At 41.2% G+C, this 13,895-nt stretch overlaps 3 protein-coding genes across 10 annotated transcripts in view; 1 reads left to right on the top strand and 2 right to left on the bottom strand.

Annotated features, from left to right (window-relative positions):
• The window catches only part of LOC107043899 (mucin-1), an 11,955-nt gene extending 7,734 nt beyond the window's left edge, over positions 1 to 4,221 (bottom strand). For all 7 annotated transcript variants that reach the window (XM_015265578.1, XM_015265580.1, XM_015265582.1 and 4 more), the window contains exons 1-4: positions 4,031 to 4,221; positions 1,193 to 1,334; positions 1,074 to 1,131; positions 838 to 908 (exon numbers count right to left, since the gene is read on the bottom strand). In XM_015265578.1, the coding sequence (XP_015121064.1) occupies positions 838 to 908; positions 1,074 to 1,131; positions 1,193 to 1,301 (238 nt within the window). In that variant the 5' untranslated portion in view covers positions 1,302 to 1,334; positions 4,031 to 4,221. The remainder of the gene's footprint in view (positions 1 to 837; positions 909 to 1,073; positions 1,132 to 1,192; positions 1,335 to 4,030) is intronic.
• A 528-nt stretch (positions 4,222 to 4,749) lies between these two features.
• LOC107043902 (transient receptor potential cation channel protein painless) lies at positions 4,750 to 10,070 on the top strand. Its single transcript, XM_015265587.2, has 2 exons — positions 4,750 to 4,836; positions 5,646 to 10,070. Exon 2 carries the CDS (start codon positions 5,653 to 5,655, stop codon positions 8,350 to 8,352), a length of 2,700 nt encoding a protein of 899 aa, XP_015121073.1. The 5' UTR covers positions 4,750 to 4,836; positions 5,646 to 5,652; the 3' UTR covers positions 8,353 to 10,070.
• On the bottom strand, positions 8,657 to 13,470 carry LOC107043903 (gamma-tubulin complex component 2). 2 transcript variants are annotated; one of them, XM_015265588.1, is made up of 7 exons: positions 12,113 to 13,470; positions 11,341 to 11,952; positions 10,507 to 11,212; positions 10,241 to 10,384; positions 9,995 to 10,072; positions 9,135 to 9,292; positions 8,657 to 9,026 (listed from the first exon to the last, which is right to left on the bottom strand). In XM_015265588.1, the coding sequence occupies exons 1-7, from the start codon at positions 12,850 to 12,852 to the stop codon at positions 8,942 to 8,944; spliced, it is 2,523 nt and encodes an 840-aa protein (XP_015121074.1). In that variant the 5' UTR covers positions 12,853 to 13,470; the 3' UTR covers positions 8,657 to 8,941. The 2 variants fall into 2 exon arrangements, with proteins under 2 accessions (XP_015121074.1, XP_015121075.1); XM_015265589.1 differs by lacking the exon at positions 9,995 to 10,072.
• Positions 13,471 to 13,895: the final 425 nt, after the last annotated feature.

Raw genomic sequence — 13,895 nt, forward strand, 5'->3', positions numbered from 1 at the left:
CCAAAATCGAATTTTTTAGCCGGGTGAACGTTGATTCCAACTATTTAAGCGACGGGCTATTCAGAACTCTCAAAAGCCACAGGGTCAGATTTTCGGCTTTTACTTGGAACAATGGTCAGATTTGTTAACATTTTCATTTTTTATTTGGATAATGCATGCAAGCGTAGGGACAAGAGTGGCTAGAATAGATTCTGCTACCTTCTCCCCTTGTTGGGTAAAAATGTCAAGCCTCCACATACATGCATCTCCCCTCTACCCTCTCATGAAATGTCGATTTTCGAGATTAAAAAAAAAACAATAATTGCATTTTTTATTTCAATAACGCATGAGTAAACAGGGATATGAACGCAGATTTAATATAGGCCCATAGAATTACGGGGACCGGCAAGGATTTGGAAAGTCTGAATACAAGTCCTGCTTACACCTAACAAGTGCTGAAATGGGACATAACCAGACGTAGAAAGGTCTCGGAAGCACTTGGGAAGAGGCTTCCCAAGACCTATCCAGTTCTGAACGGAAAGACCTAAGTAGAACTTGTCAGGTCCAATTATTCGACTCGGGCTCTAGATTTCACTCTGATTAAACCCGACATTGGCTCGTATTGTTATTTTTTGCATCAGCTTAAAGGGGAAGTATATCGATGGCATCTGGAGTTAACGAGTGCCTGTCATTCCTACGGATGTGTATGACTATGGTTGCAGGGTTCAAACGTGTTTGATCGATACAACGACGATGTGAAAGTCCCCTGGAATGTTCGGGTATTCAACGATCTTTCGACTTTTTTCTTCCTAATTTGATTAGGGGAAAAGTCGTGAACAATTTGACAAATATTCTTACCTTTCGCGTTGAGTCCGGATACATTGTATTGACCGGGTCCGGGACCAGGGCTCTCATTTTTTTGTGAATGTCTATAAAAAGAGAAATTATTTTTATATCATATTTTTATTGTCAAATATTTTCGAATTCATCAAGACTGTTTAATAGGACAGGTATTGGAGACAGCTGAGCTCATTTTTTTTTTGTTAATGCTGAAAATCTACATTATATTTTTGTTCAGAAGCTAGTATATTCACCTGCTGCCAAATGAAAATGCAGGGGCTCTTCCTCTTTTAGAATCTGGAACAGTTTTGCCTGAAAAAAGTAAAAAAATGGATTTAAATAACTGTAATTAGTGACAATCTCAAGTGCTTGCCTATAAGTGGTGGCAGGGTGACGCAAGCTGGTCCAGGACTTCCAAATTCAGCGGCGATCGGACCCCTGCGCTTAGTCGGGGTCCACGATCTCTGAGTCATTCCACCCATGTCTCTCCTATTTCAGAATTCAATCGAAAATTCCTGGAAGAGATTATTTGCATGTCAGTGAAGTGAGGCGAGAAGGGCGGACCTTGGGACAAGGTCGGGTATGAGGTATATACATCAAACGATATGTGTGTCGAATGTAAAGCATGAAAGTGGATCACGAACGATCGATCGATAGTCTCCAATGAGTTCTTACGATTTTTCCTTGTTCTGGGGAAATATTTAGTATTCACTGGTCGGGGAGATTTCCAATTCGGGAAAATTAATTGGACTCCTGGCAGGGACGTTGGATATATCGGATCAACTCACGCACGGGTATTTAATTCGATGACAAAGAGGGTACACGTGATAAGTAAGTTTTTGCATTAAGTGGATATTCTTGGAAATTGGAAATAAAATAGCTCGAAAAAATTTCATAGAAAAATCTTGCCAAGTCGCTAGACAATTCTATTCGTTTTGGAACAAAAAAAAAAATCGAAAGACAATTTTATTAGAAATATTATTAACCATAGAAGTCTTCATTAGGTCTTAAAGTGTTTTTTCCTAGAATTAATTGCATATTTAACAACATATGAAGTTGATATAATAACAAGGACTTGTTTTATTCTGAACTTGATCCTCTCGTCTCTTGACGAAGAAAACCTCATTGTTCCCAACAACAACCGCGATCTTGTTGGGCATTGGCATGAAATTGTGCAATTGCGCGTATACAGACGGCCTCGAAAATGTATCCCTGGTCAGAGGTGCAGATCGAGTCATAGACATCCATATAAGAGCATGCCCATGAGTGGCTTTTCTGCCATCGCCCACCGACCGCAGACCACTTTACGTATTTCGAATCCCCCAGAATCGAAAGAGGAGGATTGTAAAAAAATCCATTAATCTTTGTTTGAGTTTTTTTTTGTTGAGAATCGGGTGACATTGGGTGCGTGTCAATGTCGTCGGCACCTCGATCAAAACTTGATATGCGACTTGACACACGTCTGAGGACATGTCGTAGGTGGCATTCAAAGCCAACTGGTCTTAGACACCCCGGGACAAGGAATTAAACACCTCAGAAAAAACTAGCGAATTCGCTAAAAAATTCTATTGGTTTTCTGTTGAATTTTATATAAGATTTTGGCCGACTCTATTTGAAAGTTCTGCAGCTCCTAAAATTTTTCAAGCTTTTTTTTTGTTTGATTTCAATGAAAAGAGAAGGAAAAACTTGGAAATATATAATCCGCGGAAAAATAGAGCTTCAATGAAATTTCCGAGTGAAAGTAAAATAGGTTTTTTCTGTTAAATCTACGTGCTTAGTATGTGCTTAGAATAATTATTTTTTCAAATCAAGAATTTTTAAATTCAATTGAAAAATTCACAAAAAATTGTAATTCCTAATACATATTCACATTATTCAAATTATTGAAAATTCAAACTTTTTTTAGAATCTTCAATTTATAGTCCCCGGTGAATTAAAATAAAATAAGCATCCAAATAATCCACAATGCTAAAAATTGTGCAGAAATTAAATTTGTCATATTTTTATTCCATCCGATGACTAATATTTTCTCGTAAATTGACTCCCGTAAATAATTGCTTAAACGATGTAGTCGAAATGAAAACTGGCGCGAGTCTCCAAAAATGGCAAACATCGCACACATAGCCAGCATTCAACGTAAAAAAATCATTCCAGATGGAATAAATGTATAACTACTAACTATAATGACGAAGTAGCATGAATTGCGGGGATATGTTGGTATCGATAAATACGGGTTTGCACGTGGAATAACATTATCCCAAAATGGAAATGAAAGCCTGGGTGACCGAGGGAATGAAGAATTAGAGGATAAATAGAATTTAGCTAAAAAGGCAATGCTTTCATTTTTCGAGTGAAGCAGAGTTGTTGGGGCGCAGTGCATATTCCGCCAGATATTATCTCTAATAAAATTCGTTTATTGACCAGGCCTCAACAATGGAGAATTAACAGATCGATTTTTCATGATTTCATCAAGATAACGGGATAATTACGAATTTATGGATTTTAATGTAATTAAACTTGGCTATGCGGTGATTCATTTACGCTACTAATACACACTCAACTCCATTTCCATCTTTGACATTTTACCTTCACGTGTATTTACATCGTTATTCGAAGGAATATCTAAGGTCACACATACTCGTGGACTCGTTGTAAGATCTGTTGGACAACTTGAAAAATGTAAATAGTGAGACTAAGCTGTATTTTTAAAAATTACATCTCATCACTTGGAAAAATTACAGAATTTATTGTAGTAGTGAAGCGATGGATTATGATTAGGTTTATGAACAAATTGAATGGAAAGGCACATCACCCTAACAAATCATCTAGACAACTAAAAAATTATTAATTTTTGGAATTTGTCGAATTTTTTAAAGAAATCTGAAAAAACTTGATAAAATTATAATATAATTTGGTGTTAATGATTTTCAATGTAGTGATAAAAAAGAATACTTTAATTAACTCAAACAATATTTTTTTTTTCAAAATCCAATGACAATTTCACTTTTAAAATGCGAAAAATTCACGATACAAAAACCTCAACCCAGAATTTTCTTGCACAAATTCGCGACTTGGCCGTCGCATCCTGCTCATTGAAAAGAAAAAAAATCCTCTAAAAAGATAAAAACGCTAGAAATCAGAATTTTTCCCCCGAAGTGACACACGAGCGATTTGTAATTTCAGCCACCGCAGCCACAATATCTTGACTTACCGAAGCGAAAGATGATCCCTCGAAATTCAAAACCAACAATAAAATATCTTGGTTCGTTTCCCGCAGTCCTCAATCAAACACCTCACCTTCTCAATATTATTCAACGAGTTGTGAAATTCGAATAGTCGAAAAACAATATGTAATGTGATTCGCGCAACCGTTGAGTAGTGAGTATTGGCGGTTGTCTAACCAGGAACGGTAAGTAATCACTGATCCAGTTGGTAGCGCGTGGTACTCCCCACTCTCCTGGCATGTCTCCTCCGCGGTTGATAGGATGCGCACACACCCCCTCTCGAACAATAGGCGCACGCATCGTCATTTTTCCGCCCTTCGGACCGCTCGCGCTCAATTTGGATTTACAGGCGGGGTTCAAATGTCCAAAAAAGCGTGACGTAATTGTTGAATGCTTCCAGTTATCGTTATGTAAAAAATATACATTTTTACGTTAGCTTTGCGCGGAGACTCAGACAAGATTTTAGAAAAAATGGTTGAGAAAAAAAAGCCTTCTGTTGAGATGTTGATAATGTTAACAACTAAAGAAAGATAAACACAGCGATCAACCGTAATGCCCCCCTCCCCCCCGCCCACTCCTGCATTCATACAAGTGGAGAAGAGGAACATCGAAAGAGAAGGAGAGAGAGAGAGAGAGAGAGAGAGAGAGAGACAGACACAAAGTGGAGGCATGATGACCGCTGTAGTGGCTTCAGGTTCAGTCTGGTGTGTGTGGTCACCACCAATGGCCTCACACAACGTGAAATTTTTTCTACCATCAATTCGTAATTCGCATCTGTCAACGGGTGACAAACGTAAGTAGTTTTAAGTTATTATCCTCGGAATTTTTATCGAAACTGCATTGCTCACAGCGTCAACAAGTTGTAAGTTGAATTTTTGAATCAATTGGTTTATCCGCACTGAGGGATTCATGAAGGCAGAATATACCCAATGGGAAGAATTCACCCGTGCGAAGCAGGAAGTCCGAGCTTCCGGAGTTAACTAATTGTGCTAGAGCCCTTTATTACCTCGCTCCACGAAAATAAGGAATTTCGATTTATTTGGGCGTGAATGACGCTTACCTGTTTTCAACTGTCTCATCTTGCTGTCTTTGTTGCTTTTGTGGTTGATGGTGTACCTTCATGGGGAGACGGCGATGATGGCTACACAACCGTGACGTCTGCTCTCCCCCCAGGAATGACATCATTGTCACGGCCGTGTGCAGCCCACGCGTGAATTCAATTAAAGATAAACCATATGTACACGTCATTTTATCTCGCTTCAATGCCATTCCCTCTATTCAGATCCAAATTTGGAGCAAATTGGTGAGAGAAAATTGCAATACAGCAAAAACCAATGTCTGAATTTCGCCGGAAAACGGCAGAATAATAAAATGAAAATTTGTCTGATTTTATTCAGATGTTTTTTAGCATCTGAAAAATGTCTCCTACAAAACTACAAAAGGTCAATAGCGGAAAAATCCTATAGAATTTCCTCGGCCCTAATTTTCTAATGTTTTTCTTTTTCATTTTTTTCAAAATAATAAAATCGCGGAATTGTCAGTAAAAGTTTTTAATAAAAATTGATGACTTGCGGTCCATAAGCCCTGAACCTTGAATTCCAGTTGAAAAATGGAGTCAGAAGATGAGGAACTCCTCCAACTGAGCATTCTTCGCACGGAGAATCCGAGCCTCTACAAGATCCTCCTAGACAGTCTCCTTGCGAACCACTACGCGGTCTTCAAGAGTCTCCTGCAGAGGGGCCTGCAGAAGCACCCTCCCAGCATCAGCATAGATCACCGCTACCCCTACCCCACCAATAAAACCCTCCTGGACGTGGCCAGCAGCGAAGGTCGCCCGGACTTTGTTAAACTCCTCCTCGACTTTGGCGCGTCCCCAAACCGTATAAACGAATCCCACAACCGCGCCCCAATCCACTTCGCCGCGGAATCAGGTCACCATGACGTCATCCTCGCCCTCCTCGACGATCCAAGGACGAACCCGAATTTGGAGGTGGGCCGGGAAACTGCCCTTCACTTTGCCGTGAAAAATAAGCATCTCAAGTGTGCCAAGGTCCTCCTGGAGAACAATTCCAGTCCAAATGTGCCGAACAACAGGGGGATAACGGCCCTCCATTCGGCGGCAACGGCCTCCAACCGAGAGATGGTGGAGACAATCCTGAATCACTCGAGACTTTCCCCGGACGTTGATACCTTCCGCGACTTTCGAAAGCGATCGGCCCGGCAAATTCTCAACGACAAGTTTCCGGATCTGTCTCTCCCTCCTCCGGGCGGGGAGAAGCCCGTGGACTTCAACACCTTGAGATTCTATCTGGACGCCAACGACGAGCATCACTTCCTGGAGAAGCTAAAGTCCGTGGCAGAGGAGGGCACCCAGTCGGGGAGACTGGAGGGCGAGGACAAGTTGATTGTCATAGCAGCCGAGAGAAACCTCAAGACAGCTGTAACCGAGCTCCTACGACGAATAAGGGAGGTAGGCAGCGTTCCCCGAGCAGCTCTGGAAGCGGCTGTGAGAAGGGGCCACCACGACATTCTCGGTGACTTGTTGAGGAGCGGAGTTAAAATAGACAACGAGGTGTTGATGATAGCCTGCCAGCAGCTCGGAGTGCCCTGCAGGTTTGGCGTCGAGCAACAGTCGAGGATAAAGTGCCTGAGGCTTCTTCTGGAGCAGCCGGACGTGCAAGTGCGAATAGAAGACGAAAAGGGCAACTGTCCCCTGCACTATGCAGCTAGAGCAGAGGATCCCGAGGCGGTGGAGCTCCTCCTGAAGGCCGGCAGCTTTATAGGTCACGCTAACGCCTTCGGTGTCCCCCCTATTGCCCACATCTCCCCGAAAGTTCTGGAGGACCACCTGGACTCGTGCTTGAGAAGCAAAAGTGATAGAACTGACGACTACGAGATTGAGTTCGATTACAAGTGCCTCATGCCGCATGCGCACTCGGTGGCCAGCAGTTTCGAGGAGACCAGCCAAACTCTCCTCCCCAAGCGTCGGTCGGACGGTTGGATGTACTCATCCAACATCGCCGAGATGGAGACGTTGTCATACATATCTAAGAGCTCTTCGTTGAAGCATCTCCTCAAGCATCCCATTGTCGCCTCCTTCCTCCACCTCAAGTGGCACAGTATACGACACATCCTCTACGCCAACTTGGCTTTCTACGTCTTCTTCTACATTTTCATCAATTGCTACATTCTCGTACTCAACTACAAGCCAACGAGCCTACTGGAGGACGTGAGCGTCAACTCGTCGACAATTGTTCTTCTGAGGAGCGAAGGACAGCTGGACGGCCTCTGGAGCCTCACAGCCATTTTTCTGGTGGGTCTGACGATCCGCGAAGTCCTTCAGCTGTTATCGTCGCCCAAGCACTACATCGTGAGCTTTGAGAACTGTCTCGAGGTGATTCTGATATTTCTGGCAGCTGCGGTTCTCGCTGGGGCGGGCCGACAGGTCGGGGCACTTGTTATTCTCCTGTCTGCCTGGGAGCTCGTCATCCTCATTGGACAGCACCCCAAAATGTCGACGGGCATCGAAATGTTCAAGACTGTGACCTGGAACTTTGTCAAGTTTCTCTTTCTCTATGCGTTCTTGATCCTAGCTTTTGCCCTGGCGTTCGTCACTCTCTTCAAGGACATCGGGGATGACAATTTCTCGGATCCAGGGCACGCTCTCTTCAAGACCATTATCATGCTCACTGGGGAGTTCGATGCCTCGGACATTCCCTTTGTGTCTAGACCGGGGTTGAGTCACGCCATCTTCATTCTCTTTGTCTTCCTGATTGCCATTGTTTTATTTAATCTCTTGAATGGGCTTGCGGTAAGTGACACTGCTGATATCCTCGGCAAGGCCGAGCTCGTTGGCCTCATCTCCAGGACTGAACTCGTCGCCTATGCGGAGAGAGTGGCGGTGGGCACCAGGTTCAGCTCCAGCTCCAGCTCCAGCTCCAGGAGGTCATGTTTGTGTCCGTGTCCTACGTGTCCGAGCAAGGGGGTGGATTTTTTGGGATTCGTCAGGAGGAGGTTGCTGCTGTTTTCTAGGCATCTGGTGCTTGGCAAACTCGGGGTCAAACCTTACAAGGGCAATTACATCACGTTCCAGGGGGTCGAGGCGGGGAAGATGAGAGGCTGCAGGGGGTTGACTATGGATTCTCTGATCGTTAACAGGGCGAGGGATATCCTGAGGAACAGGAGTAAAGTCAGTGAGTATCAGACGGTGATGGCGGAATTGGAGATCATCAGGAGCTGGTTAATGAGACTGGAGGGGAACTTGAAAGCAGTTTCGAGGGGGGCAGAGGAGGAAACTGAGGGGATTTAAACTGAGGGGTTGCTCATTTTTCATTTAATACTTTTGGTTTTAACGACTTTGACTTTGAAGATTTTGACTGTCCCAGATTAATCTTTATTAAGAAAAATATACTCATTTGCGTTTAGTGGCATTTGTTAATGAGTGATAAGCAGATCAGAGTTTTAATTACACTCTCCCCTCTCTCAAACTTTTATTTAAAAAATTCATCATTTCACTTTCATTTACATCAGATATTTAATCATTTGTAGAGGAGTTTGAAGAAGATTTCGAGGGGGCAGAGGTGGAGAATGGTGAGGAACTGATGAGGCTTCAATTCATTCAACTATTCATATTCAAAAAAATAATCTTAATCATTGTTATCATACACAATTTTAAGTTTGAGAGCATTGATATGACGTCAAAAGTATGATCATAATCTGCTGATTAAATGGTGCAGATTAATCTTCATTCAAAAAAATAGACGCAATTGCGTTGATTTGTACGTCGTTAACGAGTGATAAGCAGATCAGAATTTTTCTTAATTACATTTTTCCATTTTTTCAACTTTTACTTTTGTCTTCTTTTTGTTTCATTTGTTTATTTTCATTCGTATCGTTCATCAGCCTGACACATCCTGCGGATGAGTCGTCTTCTCTGCATTCCGTCGGACCAGAATATCAGTGTAGAACAAATTAAAGTCCAATCTGAAATGAGGCAATATGATAATTTCATCGAGAGCATTTAATTCAATAAGTTTTACTAATAATGTTTTAATGTTTGTAGAGATTGAAATAAAATGACTGAAGTATTACCTGCATAGTACATTCAATAGCTTCTCATTGTTGTTGTCACAGCCTAGATCACAGATTCTGTTCAATAAACGAGTTAATACTTCTGTGAATTTGGCATCCAACGATTCAATTGTCTCCTCAAAGCTGCCGCTAGTGTTGCTGGGCTTTGTTTTGTGCTCCTGATGAGTAAATTTACTCATTAATAATTCCATCAAATAATTCAAGTACGAAAAAATTTAATAGAAAATTCTACTAGAATTTTATTACAATTCCCATTCATTTCTTGTCAATTCAAACTTGCAAAGAAGTTGCAAGTTTAATTTTTTATACTGAATATTTTCTATTTTTGATATTTTCATTCCAACTACGTATGAATCGATTTCTCTACTAGATTTTTTCGTACGTATTATATCCAATTGAATAGTTGAAAAAAAATATATCCTATACATATATAAAAGAGTCAGTAAGAATGAACAATGCTTGTGGTTTTTAATGCAACACAAGCAATAGAAAAAATTTCAGTAATTCGATCAATTCCATCCATTCAAACATTTCCATAATGCTATGCTTACCTGTTGTATTCGAGATTCATTAGGAAATTTAGTGTAATAAGAAACATTCTGACCAGGCAAAGGACCAATACATTCTGACTCATCAGGATAACAATGAATTAGTGATTGAATCAAACATACACGAGGATAAAAATTCTAAATAATGAGCATAATCTTTTCATTATAATTCTCAATGTCATCATTATTATCGTGTAAAAATACATGCGAGTAAATATATAGAACTATTCTAATGTTTGTATGCAAGCTCTGATGCTACTATTCTATCTCTAATGCACGTTAACATGAAAAACTTGAAATTCCTGGTAATACCTCGTGTTCATAGTGTTCTTGGTGATGTTCGTCGATCATGGATGTCAATTCTGCGTCAATGTAATATCGGCTCATACGCTTGTCAAATTTTTAATATTATTAATTCAGATAGTATAAAGAAGTGAAAATATAATTGAAGTAGCTGTCAGAATATTTCTGTACAATATTAGTATTCTTGATGGCAACATGTACACAACTGTAAAACCATGCAAGGAGATTGGTTATCAGAATTTTCGTGTGAGTTACCTGCATGAAGTCGCAAAATTGCATGCAAGCCCCACAAATTCCAGTAATGCAGGATAATAATTCAGGATCTGTCAACATGCACTCCTTCAGGTAGCTATCTTGGAGATCCTGGTGGACACTGAGGACATCATCGACGTTGCTCACCTGATGTGGAATTAAACAAAATGATGAAAAATTTCTCAATTCTCATTTGTTTTCAATTCAATTGTTGACTTGGCCTACTCAATTCATAATGCATAATGAATATTTGAGAAAAAAAATCTCACCTTGCTCATCTTACTAATAAAAGTCAACCAATTAGGTTCAATAACCTCCACCATCATATAATACTCCAAGTGTTGAACACAGTCCAGCATTCTCTGTCTCAACGAGAAAGCCTGTCTGTACGCCATAGCGACATCATGGGTGAAAGTCTTGGCGATTTTATTGCTCATCCAGACCCTGCAGAGGAGCCTCTCGATATGCTTGCAATAAAAGAGATGCCTGAAGAGCATCTGATAGCAGGCAATAGCCCTCTTATTAATGATGAGTGACACAGGCCACTTGACATCATAATTGAATGAGAAAGCCTCCATTCCAGTGAGAGTTTTCCCAGTCTGGGCACAGTATTCCCTCTCATCGCTTGTCTGAATCGACAGAATTCTGAACATTTGGTACTCGAGGTCGAAGGGCAGAAGTTCAGGTTTGAGGTCATCCTTGTAGGGATCTGAATCAGCTGTGGAGGTCCTCAGGGCGACTTCCAGGAGGGAAGCGAGTCTGTGTAGGACAATATCATACATGTTCTTGCTTAGTTCTGCTTCGCAGAGGTTCAAGAACTGGACGACAAAGTCCCCTTGAGCCAGGAGGAAGTAGTTCTTTACACTCTTCAGTCTTCCCATGAGATCATTCTCGTGAATTAATACTTCTAGGAGGGTTCTGGCTGCCTCTAAATATGCTCCATCGATAGCTAATATATATTTTTGATCCCTGTACCTGGAATGTGAAAATTCGTAATAATTTTTAAATTTTTATTTATTTTTTTTTTTTTTCAATAATGTTGGATAAAAACATGTTGCCAAAAGCTTGGAAATTTTTGAATAAAAAAATCATTTCGATCTCACCTATACACAAGAGGCTCTTGTTTCCTCCATTGCACAGTCTTGCCACACTGCCTGATGACATTGAAATACTTGCCAGTCCTGAGAATAGTGTGAGCATGTTCACTCAGAAATACTGGAATCCTCTCTGGTCTCATGGTGTAGCGTTTCTCCCAGTAATCAGCTGAGTAGTCCATGGGTAAGTCCTCCCTCTGTATAACCTCGTTGTCCTCAACAAGAAACTCCTGATAGGGGTCACAAATAACCCCTTTATAAACCCACTTCTCGAGGATCTGCATGTAGGGAACACTGGCTGACTGAATGAGGAAGAGACAGAGCTCCTTGCACTTGGCTTCACCACTCATATTGCTGACTTGCTCGTAGAGTAGAGAGAGGACTTTTCCACCTCGTGCTCTGGCCTTGCAGATGGTGCAGGTGATTTGGGAGAGGATTGACATGGTTGACATTGTTGGTTGGATGTAAAACCAGAGCTTCTGGAGGTTCAGCTTGCCCCGTCGATGCTCCATCTCCAGTTGTACGACGAATAGGAGGTAATCCTTGAGTAAACAACTGAGGGCACCTCGGAGGGCGTGGTTCACTTGGCCATCGTCAGCGTGAACTTTTTCCTCTACAAATCTATTTGAAAAAGAATCATCATTATTATTAATGCACTATGACAAAAAATAAAATCAACGTCGTAATTATTTTCCCAATGTCCCTTGAGCTTTCTTATTAAAATAAATTATCATATCATGGAAATGAAAACAATCATTATATTTTCCCCCCTGAAACAAACCTGACAGTCATGGAGTAATAACTGGCAAGAGGAAGTATCTGCTGAGCCAATTGCTTATAAGAAGTCCCCACATCCGACGAAATGACAAAGCTCTTGACATCATAAGGTCCAGTAAGGGGTTCAGACACGATGTAGGACCCATTCATCCCCTTGAGGCAGTGCAGAAGGTCCCAAAGTAGAATAGCCTCCTGGGACACAGCAGGGACAACCTTCTGGTAGGGGTTCAGAAACTCTGGATGGAAATCCCAGGATATCCTTGGTCTCTCTGTCACCCAGTTGTGCCTCACCTGTTCGGTATCCCCTCCTCTCTTGCTAAGTGCATTCGCCTGCTTGATAAGCTTCCTCTCACCCTCGACTGCTGCTTTCATCACGTTCTTCTGGATCTGGGGGAGGTCCTCAGCTGTTATCTTGTCCCAGGTGCTGAGTCTGCTCTGCTCCATTGGCCTACAGTGCTTGCTCAAATACTCTTTAAGGTGCTTGTCCGATGATATCAGATGTATCAGCTGCATAAATGATCCCAGTCTGTCCACTTTCTTCTCTCTGAGCTCCTCAAACTTGTTGAGAAATTGTTGGGGGTTCTGTGCATGTTTCTCCAGCTGTCTCAGGGTAGATTTCGAGGGGAGGTTCTCTGGTACAGAAACTCCCTGCTCCACGTCGTTGACGAATTTTTCCGGGGGACTCGAGGAACCCAGGAGGGCTGTCAGCTCCGTTATCAAAGCGTGCAGCCGAAATTCACTCATTTTTTTAACAACTTTTTTAGCTCGTTAATTAATGTTATTGATAAAACATTGTGATTGTCGCTCTAGTTGGATTTTTTTCGGCGGGAGAACATTTTTTGGGGGACAGTTTGCTAGAGGATGGTGGCAGTAGGGCTTTTTAACGTATATGGGCCGGAGTGGAGGGGGGGGGGGCTGTTTATTGTTCTTACGGCCCGGCCTGCGCGCGATTAGTAACTTTTTGTTGCAACTTTTACCCCCTCGCGTAATATATTTTAAAATATATTCACCTCTTCCCCATGAATTCCCTTAAGGCCCGGCCTGTGCGGTTAACAACTTTTTTTTGTTTCCAAAAGAAACAATAGACATAACCTGAAAGTTGTGTGGAAAAGGAAGGAAAACAAGGTAGAAATCTGTTGTACCAGCTCGGAAGTTCGTTCCAAGCCGAAATTAGGAAAAATTAAATTTAAAAAATAAAAAATCAATTCCCAAGCGCTAAATCGAGGTTTTTTGGCTTTCCCAAATGATTTTGTATTGATTCAAGGGGCTAACTATACGCCATAGACAAAGTATTTCATTATAAGTAAAAACTATTATTAGTTTCTAAACTACAAAATTCTATTCCTAAACTATCCCAAATTATTTCCAAATGATTGGAATTGGTTTCATCTGGAAATTGATAATTTATTTACCTGCTAACTGTATGTCTGTTCGATGTTTGAATAAAAATTCGAATTAAATAAACAGGAAAATCAATGGGAGATTTTTGAAAAAATAGATAAATTTCAATTCGTTGGGGCTTTATTTTCTTTTTGTTTGAGATTAATATCTGCCAACACTAATATAATGACCAATGAACGCTCAAGGACACCGACACACCTCCTAACTGAAGCCAATAATCCTTAACCGTGAATCACGGAGGAGATATTGGTAGTCGTCTCACATTTATAAAATCATACATAGTACCCCGATCACCCCGAAATACTTATAGTCGAGAAAAAAAAATGAACAACCAAAAAGACACCCTGTTAATAGAAAAAATGAATGATGATGGAATAAATTTTTCA

The sequence above is a fragment of the Diachasma alloeum genome, unplaced genomic scaffold (assembly GCF_001412515.2).
Source record: "Diachasma alloeum isolate Michigan unplaced genomic scaffold, Dall2.0 Dall_scaffold_00648, whole genome shotgun sequence".
Lineage (NCBI taxonomy): Eukaryota > Metazoa > Arthropoda > Insecta > Hymenoptera > Braconidae > Diachasma > Diachasma alloeum.